Here is a 23,347-nt window from a genome sequence, read left to right as displayed (position 1 = left end):
TTATTTAAATTATTTACATACCACCCTTTATTCACAGGGTGGTGCACAAAATTCATTAAAACATCAATTAAAATAAAATGCAAAAATAAAAACAAGGAAACTGGATGAGTTAATAGCTCACTAGTTAATGGCAAGACATACTTTCAGTTCAGAATAATTTTTAAATTCCATTATATCTCAGCATTATATCTCAACATTCCAGAATACCTGGAAACAGCTTTTCCTTTAAAAGGCTGGCAATGATTTACACTTCTGGGTTGTTCTCTAGTTCAAATATGGCTCTCAATACCAATCTGGCCAAATAGTTACAGCTCATTTTAACAATGGCTTCTTGCTATAGGAAAGAGACTAGTGACATACTACTTAACCTTAGCAAGGAGTATGGCAGAGCTGAAATGCAGCATCATCTTCCAAGGCAGCACAATAACCAACAATGACCTCACATCCTAAGTACTGCACATGTAACATCACTTAACATGCACGATAGCTCTCAGTACACTGATATACCCCACCTCACACAGGTGAAATAAACAAACATCAGACTCGGACCTGATGCTTTCCTTGTGCCCAAATGTTGACCAGTACTACCCACTCGGGAGGAACTAACCAACGAAGTGCAAGAGCCTTCTGCAGCACTTGCACTTCATTGGATCAGGGCCAATGTGCTTAAGAAAGCAATACAAGTCATACAAATACAGTTGTATGATAAAGTTTTGTATTAAAGCTATAGCGAACAAATACATGAATCACCCTTAATAGACAGACACAGTACATGACCATACATTCCATACTTGTCCTAAAAATGATAAGAAAATCAAACCAAGCACCCAAGAACCCACCCCTCTCCAGGTTGATGAACTAGCATTCAAGGTTGCTTCAATTCACCTTTTCCATATAAATGCAAACAACATTGTATGTGTGTGCTGCTATGTTTTGTTTAAACAACAGGAATCAGCATTCTCTAAAAGGCCCTAGACCTTTAAAAGAGATGTTTTCATACCCTGTAATAGCAATGTTCAATGGTACATGTTGATCCTTATGTAGCACTACCCATAGTAAAAGAAGGTTTCTGCAAAATTGGCAGAAACCTGAAATTTGTGTAAGTGCAAAAACAAAAGAAGAAACCTTGAAAGTGGCAAATCCCCCCCCCCGCCTTTCCTCAACAGCTGAAACAGAACTGCACATGCATGCAGCATATACCTGATGTACACAAGTCCATTACCACACATTTCCATGGGAATCAAAACGAATCCTTGGGTGCATGTAAGTAGATCTTCGGATCCTGGCCACTGAGAGGAGGAAGAAGATAGGTACTCCTTATATAGCTGAGGGAAGGGGTGGGCAGAAGGTAGATCTCCAGATGTTTTGGACTTCAACTGCCAGAAGCTCCTGCCAGTCAGAAAAGCTGGGAGTTGAAGTCTAAAACATCTGGAGATCTACTTTCTGTCTACTCCTGATTTGGGGCACAAGTACCTTAAAAAGGTTTCACTCAAAGATCTCTTATCTTGACAGGACATAATCAAGTAAATTTTATTTTTTCTTTGAAGAAATTAAAAGTTCACAAAATAAAAATGTAGATTCTTTAGGAATAATAATTTAGAAAATTGCTGGATAAAACAATGAGTCTGAACAACAGTTTTGAGTCCAAAGACTTGACCATGTTACACAATCTGCTGAGGAATTATTCACATTCCCACACTCGCACAAAAATATTGTAGTAACACTAACTATATAACAAACCTTTTCACCATTTTATTGCTATTGTAGCCAATCCAGTGTTAATTTACTGCAGCCTTACAAAGAAGAATAGAAATATTACTCACCTACAAACATATTTACTAGCCTGCTTGCTTACACATGCCAATGTTAAAAATGTGTTGCGAGCCAGTGGCCTCCAAGAAAAAAGATGTCTTTATCAATGTAAGAATTTTTCCGGGTCTGGGAGTCTCCAGAGGGCCTGCGGCTCAGTGGCAGAGCACATGGTTTGCATGCAGAAGGCCCCAGGTTCAAGCCATGGCATCTCCAGATAAAGTAGAGATGTAAAATTCCCAGACATTTTGAGGTCATGGGGAAAAATGGGGGTTTGGGGGTGGGGGGGATTGGAAATTTTGGAACAATTGAAAAATAAGCAATACTTAATTTGTTAGTGTTCTTTATAGATCTAAAGTCACTTTGTTGCTTTAAGGCAGCCTTCCCCAATCTGGTACCCTCCAGATATTTTGGACTTCAGCTCCCATCAGCCTCAGGCAGCATGGCCAATGGTCTGGAATGCTGGGCACTGTAGTCCAAAACATTGGGAGGGCACCAGCTTGGGGAGGTCTGTGTTAGGAACATAAACCAGCCTTTCTGTTCCTAAAGTTATTTTATGTATGACTTAGTTTGCTCATAAAATTATCATTATATTTTAAAACGTTTAAAGGTAAACTCAGTAAATTTGTAATTATTGTCTGAATAGATTAGAACTATACGAAATGCCTGCTACAGACAGCATCAGAAACACAGCACTCTATAGAACCTGTTTTTTCCCGAATTTTTCCATTTTTTCCCTGGTCCTTCACATCTCTAAGGTAGGGCAGGAAAAGTTCCTATCTGAAGCCCTGGAGCCCCACTGCTAGTCAGAGCAGACAATACTAGGCTAGCTGGACCAATGGACTGACATAGCAAAAGACAGCTTCCTAGGTTCCTAATTCTTACTCGTCATAAGCAAATAGCTGATACACAGCTTTCAGTTGTTAAACCCAGCTCATTCTGATTCTTGACATCACTGAGAAAGCTGACTGCATGAAGCAAGTACATTAAAAAGTGACACGGAGTCTTCACCTAGCTTCCCCACAATGGGAGAGGGACAGATCTCTACCTGGGGGCCTCTTCTGGGCATGCTAACTGTTGGCCAAACTGACTCGTTGTTGCGCCTACCTTTCTGGCTTCCCAAACAACCTCTTCTTCCTTTATTCTCCCACAACTCTGCACTACCAACAGATGAGAAAGTTGCTAATGCCCCACCCTTCCAGTGCACTTCAGTCCCCCATCAGCCCTAGCACACTCTCAAGGGCATGCCATCTTGGGTATAGTAAGCTAGAATACGAGCAGAGGAAGCAAGTATGCTGCTGAGCCACATGGCGACAAGGGACTAACAAAAGAGGTCTGCATTCAGAAGTATGTAAGGATTCTAAATGCCATCAAGCCAACTGTGTGGAAGAACTTTGCGACTGGAGCAACCCTGACCTCCTGAACTCGAACATTGTTATTTGCTCCACAGCTGGATTTGGTGTGGCAGAAAGTGGGTATTTCCAGGGAATGCTTACTCTTTGTCCCACTACTGAGACCAAGACAGTGAGAACAGAGTAGACACAAGGCATAGGAAAGGGTGGAAGATCTGTAAGTGGAAGCTGGTCACTGCTGAGATTATAAAACAGTTTATTAAAACTGTTAGCTATTATGAAAACCTAGATGGTGGAAAAGTGAAGTATAAATCTCTTACATCTTGCTTTTCAATTGAAACCCCCCCCCCCAAAGCAAACTAAGAACAGAAATCCAGCAGTGTCAAATATCACCATACCAAACATTTAGATATTGAAATTGCAAATCAAGTTTCTTGCCTGATCACACATACAGGAAACTCACTGGAAAAAATTCTAATCCTTTCCTCAGTAGATAACACACACAGAAGGATCAGAGAAAAACAGAATACAGAGTCACCAGAAGATTACTCTCCAGACCTTTTGACAAATTCAGAAATCAGTTGTTTAAAGGATTAACCCAATACATATTCTCGAGCCCAGAGTATTCAGCTAGAATGCCTCCAGAAGAGCTGTAAGACAAAAGTCTTTCCCTGGTACTGCAGGAAAAAGGAGTAACATCCTTCAAACCACACATGATGGAAGTTACAAGCAGTGCATTTGCCAATACATCAAAGGTCTTGTACTGTGGCAGTCTTGTACTTGGGAGTAAGTCTACAGTGAGTTCCAAATGATAAAGAAATCAGAGGGTCAAACGAATGAAGAGATCATGCTTTCTCAATGAACTTTCAAGACAATTTTTTTTGCCAGTAGTCCTGCACTAGGGATTAGTTTTTAATTTATACCCCACTTTTCTACATGAATACATACTCAAAGCAGGTTACAAGTTGTTAAAGGAACAATAAACAAAATTTCTTACTTTTACAGAAAATGACCTTTAAAAAAATTTGACATCAAGTAATTTGCCTACAGCCTGCATTATAATCAGAGGTATTACAATAAGGCTTCATTTCTGGGTTCTGCACACGGTTAGCCATATCTCATTAAAGCAGTATCAAGTCTCCTTGAAATAATGGCTGCATTTACGTTAATCTAACAGCTTTATGGCCGCAAATGGCGTCCACTATGCCATTTGCGTCCAGAGTTAGCCCTCACTCAGCCAGCGATACGGCATGGCAATGGCGGCCAGCTGTATCGCCAGCAATGTGGAGTCGGCAGCCAGCCTTGCGGGAACGCTGCAGAGCGGAGCCAGCTCAGACGGATTCCGGGGGGAGGGAGGGATCGCCTCCCCCTGTGGGCAGATTCCCACCTGGACCAGCAGGTAGGGAATCTGCCCATCCCTATATAGTGCCTATCCAAGTAAATTTCCTGGCAAGTAAGCATCCTAGACTGCCATTTTAAGCAATCCATTTATCCCCATTTCAAGCAATCCATGTGGCCACTTTACCCACAATTATCTTAGCATGTGTATACTTGAAATAAGAGTTCAGCACAGGAAGAAAGATACAAGACAAAAAAATGAAAGAAGAAAAACTAAGGGAACACAGGTGCAAATGTTTACTACTTTGTTCATTTTGAATTTTAGCCCCTACAAGGTATCGGATCCACAGCCCCTCAGACAGAAGCTGTCTTTCTGCACAGAGGCAGAGGTAACTGCAAACTGTTCCAAAGAATTGCTACCTAGTCTTGATTTGTAAGAAAGAAAAACCCGTCTTAGGACCATAGTCCTGGAGACAGAATCTCTCAAGCTTGGTCAGCATCTGGCAACTGTCACATCTGACAGTAAGGCTGCAAATTATAATGGAACCAAATATGCCATAGACACTCCATAGCCAGGATCTGGGAAAGGTTCCAGATTCGGTTTTATGACAGCACAATATAGCCAAAACTTTGAGTCATGACTGACACGAGTTGGATTCCTTGGAGAGATGTGTGGAAGGTTCCTCTTCTATTTAGTATTTTTAAAACTGGAGACTAGGGGTGTGCTTCAGATTCAGAACAAAATCAAGATGATTTGGGAGATGAAGCAGGGCTCCTCCAAAGTGGACTGAATCCAAATCTGAACACACTTGAAGATTTGTTAGTGATTCAGAAGGACAAAGACAGTGTGTCTCCAAAAATTGACACATTTCCCACCAAGCTCTCTATATAAGGATAGTATCAGGGTTGGGAGAAGGAGGAAGGAGAGGGGAGGACATCGTTTTAAGATTGGGAGCTCTAGCTTCTAATCACAGTGAATGGTTTTACCAATGCCCTCCAGCCCCAGCGCTCTCAGGGAGGAATGCTGAAGGACTGATCCAGCTTTCAGTGCTGTTTGCTAGTGCACATTCTCTCTCTCTCTCTCTCTCTCGCAGGAATGTTAAAAGAGTTTTGGTGGAATCTTGTGGGACCTGGGACGGTGCTTGATTGGAAAATGTTGCATGTTCAGGTCCTTCTGTATCTGCAACTGTATGCTCCACAACCCTGTCCTATTAAATCTCTGGCCTGGTTCATAGGATGGTTAACAAGCCACAGTGGCTTGTTAACCACCCTGCACATGCTGGTCACATGCTGGCTGATTTGCATAATTACCCTCGCCAGATGCAGCTTCTCGTGTCATCCGAACTCGGCGAGGGTGGCTTGTTGGGGTGGTTAACAAACCACCTAGAACCCATGGCCTCCTACAGCATTGTGGGGTGGTTAGCAAACCACCCCCACAAGTCACCCTTACTGAGTTCAAATGACATGAGAAACCACATCGGTGAAACCGCATTGGCGGGGGCTTGGATTAGCAACCTAGCACCCAGTGGTACTGCAACCTGCTGTGGCTAATAAGCCACAGTGGGCTGCAGTGATCATGAGAACCAGATCTCTGTGACTCTGGTGCAAATTGAGCAGAAAACAAAAAAGCTGTAAAGCGGTTTTCATTCATCACAACTCCCTAGCCTTTCTGAAATTTTGCATGTTTCTTGCCTAGAGACACCTCCATGCCATTTTCATACAAACTGCCCAAAAATGTATGGAGGGCAGTAAGGGGAAGCAAATCACTTAACCTTCCCCCACCGCCCCATTTCAACACTCACCTTATCTTTCTGAAATTTTGCAGATTTCTTGACTAGGGCTATGTCTATTCTATACGTCATTTTCATAACAGTTTCCCACAAAAAGTATAAAGGGATAATCACATCCTTTGTTGGAAACTCTGAAACTATAAATGTTGTTCTTGCACAATCCTTCTGCCCCCTGCATCTATTCATCTTGAAACGGGCTTGATCCCCTCAGAAAGGGCAACTCTCTCTGAAGATTTCACCCAATTCTGCTAAGAAATAAAAAAGCTATTGGCAGTTCCCTTAAAAAAATATCAAACTTTAAAGGCAGGAAGCACAAAAATCTGTGCACCAATTTGCCTGGATTTTGGCCGACATAATCCCTACACAAGGAGCTATTACGCCTGCAAAGTTATTATGACAAAAGCCATTTGCTGATTTACAATAATAGTCAATGTGAGATACAAAAATCTGGATTTCTGAATCAAGATTTAGAATTGGACCGAAGTTGAAGCATTTGGCTTCCGAAGCAGTCCAGGCCAAATTGGGCCGTTTTCCCGAACTGGGTTCCAAACTGAATCCTGTGATCAGTGCACACACCTATTGCAAACCTAGGCTACATGGATGTTTCTTTCCAAAACTCTTCCTGGAATTTCTGCCATCCTGTTTAACAACAATCAGCATGCAAATCAAGTTCTACCAGACAGTCTAGCGGACTATAACAAAGAACAAACAGCAGATGATTCACTAATATACATATTGGGCACATATATAACCAAAGATAGAAGAAAACAGAGCTATGGTAATAATAATAATAATAATCAACACCTGCCTTTGCAAAGTGCATAAAAGATACAACTACTATGAAAACAATTAGGTTATAATATTGGATCCCTCTCTTAACTGTGATGTTATTCATGATCTAGGCCATCAATGATCTGTGCAACACCTACAGCAGGAGTAGGCAACCTAGTGCTCTCCAGAAGTTTTGGACTACAACTCCCATAATTCCCGACTATTTGCCTAGCTGGCTGGAGCTAATGAGAGTTATAATATAAAACATCTGGATGGCACTGGATTGCTGGTTCCTGAGCTACTGTAATGAGGCAATTGTACCCAAGGGAGATGGGCATAGCCTATAGATCACTAACAGATTTAACAATCCTGGGTTAAGGAACTCCACTGGAAGCTAAAGCTTTACATGTGCAGGGATATGCAGTGCAGGAAAAGGATCTGGACAGTGAGCATAACTATAGAAAGTGTCCAAATGCAAGACAAGAAGTGTGGATAAACAGTGAGATGAGGCAAGGCATCTGGGCAACTGGCTTACAATGGTGTTGCCTGGTAGAGAATAGGGTTTTACCAACAAAAACAGAATCTGATCTCAATACCATATTTGGAGTAAGAAATGTGTAGATTGTGTAGAAGGAATTGTGTAGATGAAGTTGAATCCAAAAAAGATGAGGTGATACTGTCGGGAGGCCAAATGCTGTAGGATGGGCAATTTTACCAGTGGCCAATGGCAGTTGCTATTAGCACACTGGAACAGGTTTGTAGCCTGGAGCATTCCTAGACCTGATGGTGCACCTGGTAGCAGCTGCATCCAAGATCACCTTCCATCAGTAAGAACTACTGCATAGTCTATAACTCTTCTTGGAAAAGAAGGATCTTTGCAATAGTTGATCCGAGAGAGTGCCAAGACTTGAAATAGGATAACATGGGAAAGCTCTTGAAGCCAATTCTGGTGCAAGAAAAAAAAAAAAAAGGATGCAAAATGCTCCTGCCTGTTTCTGGAAGGATGCAGGGAAGTAGGAACATATGAAACTAATTCTGTGATAATTGTGCTGGTTAGCGTCAGGCTCAACTCAAGGTGCCAATTTTAATCCTTACTGGTCTTCAAAGCTTGGGACCTACTACATACTTGTGAGATTGTCTCTCCCCATATGTTCTAGCACTAATTAAAACATCCACTGGGTGCCCTGCTCTGCATTCCATCACCGTGTGGAGTCAAGTTAATCTAGGAAGCAGTAGAATTGCTCACCACTGCCACAGAATGGCCTTCTAGAAAATATTAACTAAGGCTGCAATCCTCTACATGTGTATCTGAAAGTAAGTCCCATCAACTCCATGATACTTATTTTCCAGTAGATGTGAACAGAATTGCACTGTAAAGCCTGAAGGCTTTTAGAAAGAGATGTAAGAGCTTATTCAGAAAGATGTTTGGGAGTCAAGGTCACTTGTGATGAGTAATTAATTGCTGTTTTGGATGGTTCACTTGCTGATTTTTAACTGGTTTATTAAGAGTGGGTGTTAGGAGGCAGGATATTGTTTTAAATAAAACAGATATAAACAAGCAGTTCTATGTTGGGGGAACATGCAAGTTGTACTCAAATTGTTAGAAGTCAGTTAAAAGTGTGTCTTGTTCTGTAAGCAAGATAGTATTGCTTCACAGGCTGGTTACACGGACTGTTCTTTTATATTTAGTTACTGAGATATCCAATCTGATATGTCTTTCAAGGGAAAGGAAAAGATATTGACCCACTTGTAGTGAAAGATCATGACACTGTAGAAAGAGAACAGGTTTCACATACTTGGAAGCTGCCTAAGCCTCAAAAATCTTCACCAAATAAAAATCTTCACTTTCCACATACCACTGATATAGGGGAATTAGTTGGCAAAGATGCACCAAATTCCCTAGCAGGGAACTTAAGTTTGATTTCCCTCATCCTGCAAACAGACATTCAAAATTGGCAAGCAAATAAAAGGATTAAGAAACAGATCAATGCATAAGATGCCCGTAACAATAAATGTTTCTGTCTGTATATATATGAAAACATGCTTTTCACGCAGTTCACTACCCATTTTAACATGGGTAATGCTACCCCCAGGCCAAAAAATGGTATTTCCCACCTGTGCATTGCATATGTTTTACTTAGCACTCATTGCCAGGAATAAGAAAGGAAACTTGTTTAGTTACTCCAGAGAGAAACTGGTCTATCATTTAACACTACAAAGATGCATAATTCAATGCACATTGATCCCAGGACTGCAGACTCTTGTAATAATGATCTAAACTTATACTTCAATTATTGGGAATTGCTTTATATGAGATACAAACACAAATGAGTAGCATAATGCAAATTGAGCATTACAAAAATGTAACTTTGATAATGAATTACATCCTCAATGCATTTCCTCACTCTATAGCAAAAGAACAAATGTATTAGTATTATCTGTGCTTTAATCATCAGTGCCTTGCAGCCCTACTGAATTATATTATTTATTTATTACATTTATATTTATATCCCGCCTTTTTTCCTCCTTAAGGAACCCAAGGCGGCGTACATAGTCCTCCTCCTCCTCCATTTTATCCTCACAGCAGCAACCCTGTGAGGTGTTCTGGCCCAAAGAAAGCACTGGGGTGGACATATTTCAATTCCATCTTGTAGAGTACACTCTCCTGGAGCTGTGGGTGTATCATCTGGGGTGGCCCAAAGGTTATTGTGAGTTTATACCTCCTCCATCTGACATGAAGAATAAGCCCTAACAACACACCCAAAGAACAAACAACAACAGTTCTGAATTAGTTCAAATGCAAAAGGTAAGTACAGAAATTCATCAACCAAGTGTTTCAAAGCTCCTGCCACCTTTTTTGCAGACACACAGCAACATTTCAATGAAAAAATATGTGCTTATTGTTCAGGTAATTTCAGAATATTCCCTAGCACAAAAAGTATATATGCCTGGGAAATTAACAAAGGTCTTTGAAAGTACTGCTACTAAACATTTACTGAACACCAGTAAATACAAAACAAAGAAATGACGCAGCTTGTGTGACACCCATTAAGCCACATGAGGGGATGGGACTATCCTGCACTTTGACTTCTACTAGCCCAAACCGCAGACCAAGAACTGGCAGGATAGGGATGTGAAGGTGCAGGGAAAAAGCAAAAACAATTCAGGAGATGGAGGAGAAAGACTTTCCCCTATCCCCTCCCTGCCACCAGGAAAAAATGAAATTTTGGAGAAATTAAGAAAAACAAAACTTTTGCAATATTTTCTCTTTCAGAATGATGAGCGAAGGCATTATTTAAAATAATATTGTCACAGCCAATTATGCTGCTGCAAGATTTCTACATCCAAAATTCAAAGACAGCAGTGTTAGTTATTATAGCATTGCTACTCTATCCGTTTGGATTATTGAGCAAGCAACACTCAAAGGACTTGATGTTGAAAAAGTGTTTTCTTTCAACTCATGCAAACCTTCCAGTTTCTGAAGCACACAAATGTAAAAGCAAAAGTTCAGAATCATAAACAATTAATCTTCAGACACTTTCTGATTTCAGAAATACAATGAAGTTATACTAGTAATTTCAATGATATATTTACTGAAGGGTAGGAGGATAAATCCCGGGAAGTACTAGTTCCCCTCTACTCAGCACTGGTTAGGCCTCGTCCAGAGTACTGTGTCCAGTTCTGGGCACCACACTTTAAGAAGGATGCAGGCAAACTGGAGAGGGTTCAGAGGAGGGCAGCAAAGATGATCAGGGGACTGGAAACAAAGCCCTATGAAGAGAGACTGAAAGAACTCGGCATGTTTAGCCTTGAGAAGAGAAGACTGAGGGGAGATAGGATAACGCTCTTCAAGTACTTGAAAGGTTGTCACAGTGAGGAAGGCCAGGATCTCTTCTCGATCATCCCAGAGTGCCGGACACGGAATAATGGGCTCAAGTTACAGGAAGCCAGATTCCGGCTGAACATCAAGAGAAACTTCCTGACTGTTAGAGCAATACAACTATGGAACCAATTACCTAGGGAGGTGGAGGGCTCTCCCACACTGGAGGCGTTCAAGATGAGGCTGGACAGCCATCTATCAGGGATGCTTTGACTTGGATTCCTGCACTGAGCAGGAGGCTGGACTTGATGGCCTTGTAGGCCCCTTCCAACCCTACTACTCTATGATTCTATGAAATAAATATGGGTTCAGGATAAGTAATTTTCTCTAATGTTACTTCCCCCTGTACCAGACACCTATCTATGTTTACTCAGAAGTAAGTTCCATCAAGTAAGTTCTCTCAAAGCAATACTGTGCTCCCTGGGACCATAGGTTATGCGGATCCCCCCTCCCAAGACTGTAGACACCACTATGTTCTCAGGAGGGGGAAACCGAGATCAGACCATTCTCCATAGAAAGCATTGCAGTGGCTGCTCTTCTGAGGCCAAAAGACCGACCTCAGAAAAGCTAGGGGAGAGAGGAAAGGGATAAGGATGGTGAGCAGGGAGGGAGAGAGGAGAGGCTGGGATCCTAAAGCCTCTCTGCCAGCTGTCCCACCCACAAAAAGGTAGGTCAGCTAGATGAGCTGAGAGCCTCATGTAACTGTAAATGGAAAGCAACTGAGGAACTGAAGATCTTTTCACGTCTGTCTTCCTGCTAGCAGGGCGTAGGACAGAAAGAGGGCTCAGATCTTGGGAGTCCTCTGTCTATCGAGTGGCTGGCAATCCCTTAGGATTGCAACTTGGAGCGCCAACTCTGGGTATATTTGTAAATATTGTTTTAATAAAACAAAGGCATTTATACTTCTAAATTTCATAAATATATCAAACAGCTAAGTTACAAATTGTATATTTCATATTCATAAAGTAGTGATGTACAATCAGACTGGATATAAAAGTATTTACGTATGTTTCCATTTTTTCCAAAATGTCCACAGCTTCCAAATTTCCAGAAATGTTACATGTCAAATTCCAAACTGGGTGGCAAATTCAAAAACAGTTACCATTTTTCACAACCCCCCATATTAGTTAGGAGTTGTCTGAACACACAACAAGACTTCCTTCCAAAGCAGATGGCAGGATTTCCTTGTTGGCTTCTGTCCTAGCATCTCCTTAAACAAAAATAAAAAATTAAGCCCTCTCACACCCTCCCTAAACAATAGTCTGAGCACAAAATGATTGTAGATTTTTTTAAGCTTATAGGGGTACTCTCATAAGAGACAATATTGACTCCAATATTGACAGCAGCTTTCCTGCCATGCCAAATAGCAGGTGGGAGTGGGGAAATGTTCATCAGGACGATGGTATGGGAAGAAAGTGTTAAGTCCCCTCCCTGTGCTATGCAGCTCAAATTCTGATTACCCCCAAAGCAGCTACTTCCCATTTAAGAGATAGTAACACTATGCTGAACTATGTATTTCACATAGCATGTGATTTGGCCCTACCCATCCCACTTCAAATGCCAGTGCGGGACAGGCTGTTGCAGAGTAAACGAGTACAGCATGCAGTAGGCAGACAAGAGCCTTCAGCCATGTGTGGCAGGTGAGGTGGAGTGGGAGAAAGCAGCTCAGGCAGCGATCCTTGATGTGAAAATAGGCACGTAACATGTACACCAGGGGGTGTCCCTATGTTCATCTACAAAATACTGAGAGGATATGCTTTCCTCAGCGAAATCAGACACACGCCATAGAAGACCTGCCTCATCCACACCCTCAGATACCACAACAGGTTCAGACCAAAGCTCCCATATTCCATGGCCATTCACAGACACCCCTGTGACGCTCACAAGCAGAGCACAACAATGGACTTTTCCTGCTGTGTGTTCCCAGAAGCGGGTATCCAGGAACACTGCCTCTCTATGTGGAGACTCCATTAAAAGGTACAACAGCAGGGCCAGATTTTTATTTTTTAAGTAGTAACTCTACTGCCAGGGACACCTAACATACATATGAGCTCTGTTGGGTGGGTGTAAGCTAGGGAGAGGTGGGGAAAGACTTAGGCTGCCCTCGAAGTAGCCATAGGAATAAAGACTAGTTCAAAAGGCCTATTGGGTGTAGCATTCTGTTCACAACAGCCCCTGGAGCAGCTCACAAACAGGGCAGGAAGGTGGCAGCTGCTCCCTACCTGTGTACAGCAGCTGGGAGACTGCCTCTGTACATAGAGGTTCCTTTCATCTATCCTGGCTGGTATTTAAAGATATATAAACACAGCTATGCCTAAAATGCCCTGCCCTGTCACATCAGCCAGAAGAGACATCTCGCTCACATTTGTGTCCAACAGCAGCCAGTCAGATGCCCCTGCGAGGTTCACAAGCTGGGCAAAGGTCGTAATCCCCAGCTGTTCCCCAAAGGTAACAACCGCTACTGCAAAGGCAGACTGCCTCCGAACACGGAGGCTCCTCTTACGCATCACGGCAGCAGCAGCACCCCAGCGATGCTCCCCCACCCCCGCCAGCCCGCCCTGGTTCTGCCCCCCTTCACACCGCAGGAGGAGGAGAAGCTTCAACTCCCCGCAACCACCCCAAGGAGCGGAGCGGGCGAGCAGCGGGGCGAGCGGGCACCCCCCAGGCCAAGCACCCCTCCTCACCTGACAGCGCGGCCCGGCCCGCTACGTGTTGGCGGAGGGAGCCCGGGCCGAGGGGCTTCGTCCCCCGCGCCGGCGCGCCTTCCCCATCCCTCGAGGAGCCGCCGCCAGGTCGCCCCAGCCAGGCGAGCCAGCAACCGAACCACCCCCACGTGACGGAAGGGGCAGAACCCAGACGCCACACCGCTTCCGCAAGAGGGAGCCGCGCGGGCGGGCGCCGCCCAAAGCCCCACGACGGGCGCGGGGCCTCGCCCGTCTCTCGGGCAGCCTCGCGCGGGCTGGGCGGAGGGGGGATGTCCGCGGCGCGTTCGCGTTTGTTGTTGATTTCCCGGAGGAAAAGAAGCGACGAGGGGCCGCCGCCGCCCGGCCATGGCAAGGCCGCCGTGTGAGCCCTACCAAGCACTCCGGGGTGAAATCCATTGAGCTCGGGGAGTTCCCTCGGCATAATGGCGCTGCGCGCCAGCCGCTGTTGCTGGATTGCTCGTCGTTGTTGTTGTTCAGTCGTTCTCTCGTGTCCGACTCTTCGTGACCCCATGGACCACAGCACGCCAGGCCTTCCTGTCCTCTGCTCTCTCCCGGAGCGTGCTTAAGTCCATATTCATTGCATCGGTGATGCTATCGAGCCATCTCATCCTCTGCCGTCCCCTTCTCCTTTTGCCTTCAGTCTTTCCCAGCATCAGGGTCTTTTCCAGATAATTTTCTCTTCGCATTAGGTGGCCAAAATATTTGAGCTTCAGCTTCAGTATCTGTCCTTCCAATGAGCACTCAGGGTTGATTTCCTTTAGGATTGACTCATTTGACCTCCTTGCAGTCGAGGGGACACGTAAGACTCTTCTCCAGCACCACAGTTCGAAAGCATCAATTCTTCAGCGCTTGCCCTTCCTTATAGTCCAGCTCTCACAGCCATACATTACTACTGGGAAAACCATAGCTTTGATTATACGGACCTTTGTCGGCAAGGTGATGTCTCTGCTTATTACTGTGCTGTCTAGGTTTGCTATAGCTTTCCTCCCAAGGAGCAAATGTCTTTTAACTTCATGGCTACATTCACCGTCTGTGGTGATCTTGGAGCCCAAGAAAATAAAATCTGTCACTGCTGCCATTTCTTCCCCTTCTGTATGCCAGGAAGTGATGGGGCCAGATGCCATGATCTTAGTTTTTGTAATGTTGAGTTTCAAACCAGCTTTTGCACTCTCCTCTTTCACCCTCAACAAGAGGCTCTTTAGATCCTCTTCGCTTTCTGCCATTAGGGGGTATCATCTGCGTATCTCAGGTTGTTGATAATTCCACCGGCAATCTTAATTCCGACCTGTCATTCATCTAACCCGGTGTTTCTCATGATGTACTCTGCATATAAGTTAAATAAGCAGGGTGACAATATACAGCCTTGTCGTACTCCTTTCCCAATTTGGAACCAATCGGTTGTTCCATGTCCGGTTCTTACTGTTGCTCCTTGACCCTTGTACAGGTTTCTCAGGAGACAGGTAAGGTGGTCTGGTACTCCCATCTCTTTCAGAATTTGCCACAGTTTGTTGTGATCCACACAATCAAAGGCTTTAGCATAATCAATGAAGCAGAAATAGATGTTTTTCTGGAATTCTCTTGCTTTCTCCATGATCCAGTGAACGTTGGCGATTTGATCTCTAGTTCCTCTGCCTCTTCGAAAACCAGCTTGTACTTCCGGTAGTTCTTGGTTCACGTACTGCTGAAGCCCAGCTTGTAGGATTTTGAGCATTCCTTGCTCTCATGTGCAATGAGTGCAATTGTACGGTAGTTTGAACACTCTTTGGCATTGCCCTTCTTTGGAATTGGAATGTAAACTGACTTTTTCCAGTCTTGTGGCCACTGTTGAGTGTTCCAAATTTGTTGGCATATTGAATGCAGCACTTTAACAGCATCATCTTTTAGGATTTTAAATAGCTTAGCTGAAATATTGTCTCGAGGATGTCTGGCTCAAGTTCAGTGACCGCACTATCATGGCTATCAGGGACATTAAGATCTTTCCTGTATAGTTCTTCTGTGTATTCTTGCCACCTCTTCTTGATCTCATCTGCTTCTGTTAAGTCCCTGCCTTCTTTGTCCTTTATCATGCCCGTCTTTGCACAAAATGTTCCCTTGATATCTCCAGTTTTCTTGATGAGATATCTAGTCTTTCCCATTCTGTTGTTTTCCTCGATTTCTTTGCGTTGTTCATTTAAGAAGGCCTTCTTGTCTCTCCTTGCTATTCTCTGGAAATCTGCATTCAGTTGGATAGATCTTCCCCTTCCTCCCTTGCTTTTTGCTTCCCTTCTTTCCTCAGCTACTTATAAAGCCTCATCAGACAGCCACTTGGCTTTCTTGCATTTCTTTTTCTTTGGAATAGATTGAGTTGCTGCCTCCTGAACAGTGTTACGGACCTCCGTCCATAGTTCCTCAGGCACTCTGTTTATAAGGTCTAATCCCTGAAATCTATTCCTCACCTCCACTTTATATTCATCAGGGATATGATTTAGGTCATACCTGAATGGTTTAGTGGTTTTCCCTACGTTCTTCACTTTAAGCCGAAATTTTGCAAGAAGCAGCTCATGATCTGAGCCACAGTCAGCTCCAGGTCTTGTTTTGACTGACTGTATAGAGCTTCTTCATCTTTGGCTGCAAAGGACATAATCAATCTGATTTCGATATTGACCATCTGGTGATGTCCATGTGTAGAGTCGCCTCTTGTGCTGTTGGAAAAGAGTGTTTGCTATGATCAGCGTGTTCTCTTGGCAGAACTTTATCAGCCTTTGTCCTGCTTCATTTTGTACACCAAGGCCATGCTTGCCTGTTATCCCGGTGATTTCTTGACTTCCTACTTTAGCATTCCAATCGCCTATGATGAAGAGGCCATCTTTTTTTGGTGTTAGTTCTAGAAGGTGTTGTAGGTCTTCATAGAGCCGATCAACCTCAGCTTCTTTGGCCTCAGTGGCTGGGGCATAGACTTGAATTACTGTGATGTTGAATGGTTTGCCTTGGATTCGTACTGAGATCATTCTATCGTTTTTGAGATTGTACCCCAGTACTGCTTTTCCCACCCATTTGTTGACTATTTCTTCTAAGGGATTCTTGCCCACAGTAGTAGATATAATGGTCACCTGAATTAAATTCGCCCATGCTTGTCCATTTTAGTTCGCTGATTCCCAAGATGTCGATGTTCAATCTTGCCATCTCATGTTTGACCACCTCCAGCTTACCTTGATTCATTGATCTTACATTCCAGGTCCCTAACCAATATTGTTCTTTACAGCATCGGATTTTCTTTTCACCACCAGACACATCCACAGCTGAGTGTCCTTTCGGCTTTGGCCCAGCCGCTTCACCCTTTCTGGCACTACTTGGAAATTCCCTCTGCTCTTCCCCAGTAGTATATTGGACACCTTCTGACCTGAGGGGCTCATCTTCCGGCGTCATCTCTTTTAGCCTTGTGATACGTTCCATGGGGTTTTCTTGGCAAGAATACTGGAGTGGGTTGCCATTTCCTTCAGTGGACCACATTTTGTCAGAACTCTCCGCCATGACCTGTCCGTCTTGGGTGGCCCTGCACGGCATAGCTTATGGCTTCACTGAGTTACGCAAGCCCCTTCACCACAACAAGGCAGTGATCCATGAAAGGGGCTGGATTGCTCAGCCGGCTGCAAAGAGAGAAGGGCGCCCGATTCTTGACTGCCCTCATCCCAGGGTACCTCAGTCATGTCATATCTTGCCGAGTAGGAAAAAGGCTGTTGCCGCACATTCGGCGGTTGTGTGGCAAAATGGTAACTTCAGAGGAATTACAGCGATCTTTGTGGAAGAGAAGAAAATCTGAGGAAATGACCCTTTGCCCGTATTCCTGAGACCTCACCAGAACGCCACTCTAATAAAGCTCTTATGCATCAGGGAAGTGACTTAACACAGCATTGGGGAAGAGAAGTAACGCAAACATCAGAAAAGTACATAACCACTAAGGCTAATTGCTCCCATTGGCAAACTGGGAGTGCAGGGCGATTCGGAAGGCTCAAAAGAGAGCTTTTGGGCTTTGATATGTTGGAAAGGCAGGCAAGTTACTCTAGTTACCTAGGTTACGGAGGGGGGGCACAGCCAGGTGAAAGATACACCTCCAGGAATGCCCAGATCATACCAAATTTAAAGCTGAGGGATGGGCACAATAGGGATGTACGAAAGTCACTTACCTTTCCGCGGATTATGTTCATGGGGGAGGAGGCGTTCCGTCCCTCCCCCCAGAATCCTCGACGGGGGGGAGGCGATCCGGTCCTCCCCCCCGGAATCCTCGACGGCCGGCTGTGCTCCGCAGCAGCTCCGCGGAGCAGCCAGCCAGGCTCAGGCCAGAGCCATCTGCAGCCGTATTTCTGGCCGCGGAGGGCTCTGGGTAAAAAATAATTTAAAAAGCGTATGCAAATGGCGGTGACTATGGCCGCCACCATTTGTGTTCCTTATTTTTCGCCGTCTTAGTCTATGTAAATATTTACGTAGACTATTACGGCGAAAATAAAGGGGAACGCAAATAGCTTAGTGGGCGCTATTTGCGTCCCTTTTTGATTCGCCGTTTTAGCCTACATAAATATTTACGTAGGCTAAAACGGCGAATCAAAAAGGGACGCAAATAGCGCCCACTACGCTATTTGCGTTCCCCTTTATTTTTGCCAAATTTTAAATAAAAATTATTTTTATTATTTTAAATATTAAATTTTAAATAATAAAAATTATTTTTATTTTCGTATTTATATGTAAATATGTAGACTAAGACGGCAAAAAATAAGGAATGCAAATGGTGGCAGCCGTAGTCACCGCCATTTGCGTACACTGTTTTTTGTTGTTTTTTTACCGGGTCTTTACGTAGCCTATCACGTCTCTGTAAAAAACAACAATGACAAGCCTGCAAATGGTGGCGGCAGCCGGTCAGAACATCTGCCCCAGGTAAGTCTCGTCCTGGGGGGGATCCGCGGGGGGGGTGGCAGGCCGTTCCGCCACAGATTTCGGGGGGCCGAATGCACTGGCATTCAGCTTCACCAAAATCTGTTGCTGAATTCTCTGACATCCCTAGGGCACACAGCAGCTGAACTGCAGGGGAGCAGAATTACAGAAAAACAAGGGAGTAAAAGTACTCTGCAAAAATGTGGCTTCCCTACAGGTAAGCTCTGGGGTGGCTGCAGAGTGGTCATGACGTCATGTGTCCTTAACAACTTTAAGCCACGGCAGCATCAGAGAAAATCTCCCATGTAGATGTACCCTATATTAGGCCAGTAAAATGATCACAGAAATTAGTATGTGGTTTTTATGTTAATGCAACAATAATTACATGAGCAGGAATAATGCCAAGTGCACAGTAGATCTGTACAACATTAACATCAGCTCTAACAACTTTGACAGGAAAATAGCTCTCACCCCACATAACTGGTAGGTTGGCAAAAAAGGTCGCTGTCTACCTTTATAGTGCTATCTACTATTTCAGATTCATGTGTGGAACTGATACCTTGGAACTGTACATCAAAGTACATTTATATACTGTGCTGTGAGTGTATGGGCCCAAATATCTGCACACAGCACTACGGAAATACAGAGTCACCAGTGACAGTTGCAGTGATGCTGAAGGAACTGTGCTTCCTTGAAAATGAATACATTAACTTAATACAAGTTAAATGACGGCACTTTGTTGCATCCAGGTGGCATGTGTAGCAACATTTGATTCGCATAAAAATAAGTTGAGACAATATATCCTTTTGCAATATTGTAGAGATACGTGCTTTTAAAATTTGTAATTAAGTGGCTCTCAAGAAATTAGAAACCATTACCATCTTTGATGAATGGAGCTCCCCCTCGATGGTAATTCTTTCTGAGTGCATTTTACATTTCTGAATTTCCCTAGGAATCCAGTGCACATGGCAACTGGATTCAACATACCAAAGTTATTCATTTACCACAAATAATATTTCCCATCACAGTAGTACACAAATATGGCACTTACCTGGTTTTTCGTGAAACCATATTTATTTTTAAGTTTAAGGTCACAGTCCTAGACATTGTCTGAGGAGCCACAGAATGTTCACCTCCGAGGCTGTAGACAAAGCTACAACCTCAGAGATGAAAATCCCTGCTCAGAAGTTCACTCCCACACCCCTCCCTTCTCCCACAGAAAGCTCCAGGGTGGCTCCTCTCCTGAGGTCAGTGTTACGACCTTGGATGCGGGGAGGGAGGAGGATTGGCCAGGATCTGCTTTATCCTGTTTCCTCTCCCGCCCTTGGCCCACCCCTGCCAGTGCAACTCCACTAGATGGGCTCATCTAGTGGAAAAAATGTAAAAGGAGGACAGAGAGGCAAAAATCAGCTCCATTGCTCCTCCCACTTTGCCAGCAGCAGCCCCGCAAGCCATAGGAATTTTGGAAGCCTCCGAGCAGGTGGAAACCCAATAGGGTTGCACACTAAGCATTATTGATGTGGCTTTGCAAATGCCAAAAATGGATTTCTCACCCCAAATCCTTTAGAATTTTTGAGCGGCAACTTTTACTCAAAAGTGCTTGAACATATTAGGCCTGCCCTTTTTTCAACATATTACTAGTCTATTAAGTCTCATTCTCAGCTTTAATATGGAATTGTCAACCATTAACATTTACTTAGTTTTGTTTCCACTCCTGTCTTTTTCAGTGAGTCACAAAGCCATGAGCTTTGTCACTGCATGACTCACTAAATGATAAAGAAAATGTCTCACTGCCTGTTATGCAATAGTAGGAACTTTTTCCCAGATTTTAATTGCTGTCCCGTGTTGCCAAAAGCAGCATACATTCCAACTGTCCCTATTTACCAGGGACAGTGCCTGTTCCTGGTAAATCACTTGTCTCTATTTTGCCTTTGGGAGAAGCCTGAAGGATTAAAACACAGAAAGGGTAAAGAGGTCCTTTAGTGTTAATACTTGTGAAGAAGGGATTTCAACCACTGCAGCTTTTCTCACCCCTGTATGGGAAGCTGCATCTGTGAAGTTTCCATCTTTCACACCAATCCTTGAATTATGGGGAAAGGAGTGGGGCTAATGATATTCACAAACCCTCCTCCTGACATTTTAACCATATAAATGCCCTTCATAGCCTTCTAAAGGCTTCATAGCCTTATTGTATTTGTTTATATTATGTATGTCACACTGAGAGTGTTGGCTATAGGGTGACTTATAAACTGAACGAACAAAGTTGTAATGGAGCTGGGCCCCATCTTGCTCCCCATCTAATCTGAGCACTGTTCTACTCAACTGTTAAATGCCCTGTCTGCCTTTGCATCTGGTTGCCCTACAGCAGCAGTGTTGAACATCAGGCCCATGGGTCAAATCTGGCCCACTGGGGTTCCAATCTGGACCCCCAGAGTTCCCCAGTTAGCCATGCCCCCTTTCTCCTCACTGCTGAGCCTTTGGTGGTTTCCCAGCTTGTGGCCGTGAGAGCTCCAAGCTAAAATATGCTGGTATTCTGGGCCCACCCCTTTTGCCTTCAGCCCCACCCACCATTGGAATCCACCCCCTCCCCACTCCCCAGAGAGCTCCTTCAAAATTGAATTTGGCCCTTGGGCTGAAAGCAGTCTGACCCCCTGCCCTACTGAAACAAATGAAAAAAGAAAGGACATACATGGTTAGCAAAAAAATTGAAGTATTATACAAGTATACATGATAGAAAATTAAGAGTAGGCCCCATGTTGCAAGTTAAAGGTCCAAAAATCTGAGAGCTCCTCAGATCGTGGGTCATTCCTGGCTAGCAAAGCATGATCTCTGCTGAATAGGGTTAGGGAGCAATCCTATGGCTGCTAGACAGCAGCTAGACGGCCATAGGATATGCTGTTTTCCGAGAACTGACCTCGGAGCCTGCACTCCAAGGTCGGTTCCTGGAAAACTGACCTCCCACCACTTCCACGTTGCCTCAGAGGCAGCACGGAGAAGCCCCATCCTGTGCACTCGGAAGAGGAGCGTGGAGCAGCTGAAAAGGGGCATGGCTGGGGGCATTCTGGGGCGTGGAGAGGAGAACTGCGTGTTGTACAGCAGCTTCCTCTCCTGCTTGGCCCCCCCGTGGCTAGACAGCCGAAATCAGCCATCTAGCAGAAAAAGCAGGGCAGGAGAGTCACGGAGGAAACAATCCTGTCATGCTTCTCTTGCCTTGCTTTGGATAGGCAGTCGCCTCCGAGTTCGGAGGCGGCTGCCTATCTAGATAGGATTGCACCCTTAATTCAGCAAAGAGTCACATGAGCATGGTCACAGTGAACAAGATTGTGATAATGAGTGCAACATCCCAGCAGTCAAGGTCCAAAACTAATGAAAGGAATGGAAAATGGGCTTCCACTCCCATTTCCTTCACTGAAAGAGGAACAACAATGGTTACTGCTTATAGAGATTATTTTCTTAAAGGACAATAGAGTAAAATGTATGAATTATACTGCAGGAAGATACATGAAAGTTTTGCTGTGTTCATGATTTGTAGGTTAAAATACCATTATTATGTAGGCTTGTTTTGGTACTTTACATTGTGCCCAATGAAATTCACAACATTCTTTTAAAAACTGAGTGCTAAACACACACAAAATCCCTCAGTTTAAAAGAAAAAAAGTAAATACACTTAAAGGGGGACTGTTTTGCACGGATAGTATTGCTATAGTTATTCTGAGATTAGATAGATAGACCCCAAATAGCAACTGATGCTCTTAGAACATATAACTTCCTTGCCATTTGACCTTGAATGTGTCCAGTGAACCTTTGGACACATTCAAGGCCTTTGGACCTTGCTGAAACCTTGCTCCCTTCTGAAATCTCTTCCCCTCACTTTGTGCCAAACCCTGAAAGTGTTCCTGCATTTTACCTTGTCAGTTGGAGTGATTCACTGCTGGACAATGCAATTGGAAGCGGGGGTGGGAATGAAACCCATTATATAGAGGAGTTCGCAACTCATGATGCTTAAAATGAATAAACTGGCTAGAAGGATGGGAGATGTCCAGCGACATCACAATCCCCTCACTGTTCAGTCTTACTCTTACCATGCCCCTGGAATCTCTAGGTCCATATGTCAAGACTTAGTTGTCCAGTATCCTATATACTGCATACTGCCCCTTTAGCATCTCTCTGGAATAAAATGTTACTTTCTGAGATGGACAGGTTTGTCTTTAACGTGTCTTATTAATGAACTCATTACAACTGGTGCCAAGGAGGCTGGGGAAGTTCTGAAACATTGTCTAGATGTAGTGATGGACTGAATGTGGGTTAACAAGTTGAGGCTCAATCCAGACAAGATGAAGGTACTGTTGGTCAGTAGACAAACTAATCTGGGATTGGAGGTCCAACCTGTTCTGGGTGGGGTTGCACTCCTGAAGGATCAAGTTCGCAGCCTGGGGCTGCTTCTGGACCCAGCATAGTTCTTGAACAGTCAGGTGGGTGCTGTGGCCAGCAATGCTTTTGCCCTGCTTTGACTGGTATGCCAATTGCATCCCTTCTTGGAGAAGACAGATCTGGCCACTTCATATTTAGATTACTGCAATGCGCTCTACATGGGGTTGCTCTTGAAGAATGTTTGGAAACCACAGCTAGTGCAAAATGTGGTGACCAGATTGCTTTCTATGCATGCTTTGTTAACCTTATTACATTGATCTTGCATCCACTCTGCTGGCTGCCAATTTGTTTCTGGGCACAATTCAAAGTGATTATCCTTACCTATAAAGCCCTAAATTGTTTGGCACCAAGATATCTGAAAGACTG

At 44.0% G+C, this 23,347-nt stretch overlaps 1 protein-coding gene across 3 annotated transcripts in view; it reads right to left on the bottom strand.

The window, feature by feature from the left end:
• SAMD8 (sterile alpha motif domain containing 8) overlaps positions 1 to 13,775 on the bottom strand; it is a 29,820-nt gene extending 16,045 nt beyond the window's left edge. For 2 of the 3 annotated variants that reach the window (XM_084845205.1, XM_084845204.1), the window contains exon 1: positions 13,625 to 13,775. Coding sequence is in view for 1 of the 3 variants with exons in the window: in XM_084845202.1 (XP_084701328.1) it covers positions 12,043 to 12,045 (3 nt within the window). In the remaining 2 variants the exon portion in view is untranslated. Of the gene's footprint in view, positions 1 to 12,042; positions 12,151 to 13,624 lie in introns of all 3 variants that reach the window. The other variant, XM_084845202.1, reaches the window with a different exon arrangement.
• Between the last annotated feature and the right edge of the window lie 9,572 nt (positions 13,776 to 23,347).

This window comes from Heloderma suspectum, chromosome 3 (genome assembly GCF_057233095.1).
Source record: "Heloderma suspectum isolate Gila_16-S chromosome 3, 16-S_ref, whole genome shotgun sequence".
NCBI classification, from domain to species: Eukaryota; Metazoa; Chordata; class Lepidosauria; order Squamata; family Helodermatidae; genus Heloderma; species Heloderma suspectum.
The sequence above is the reverse complement of the archived record's forward strand: the minus strand, read 5'-3'. Positions and strand labels throughout refer to the sequence as shown.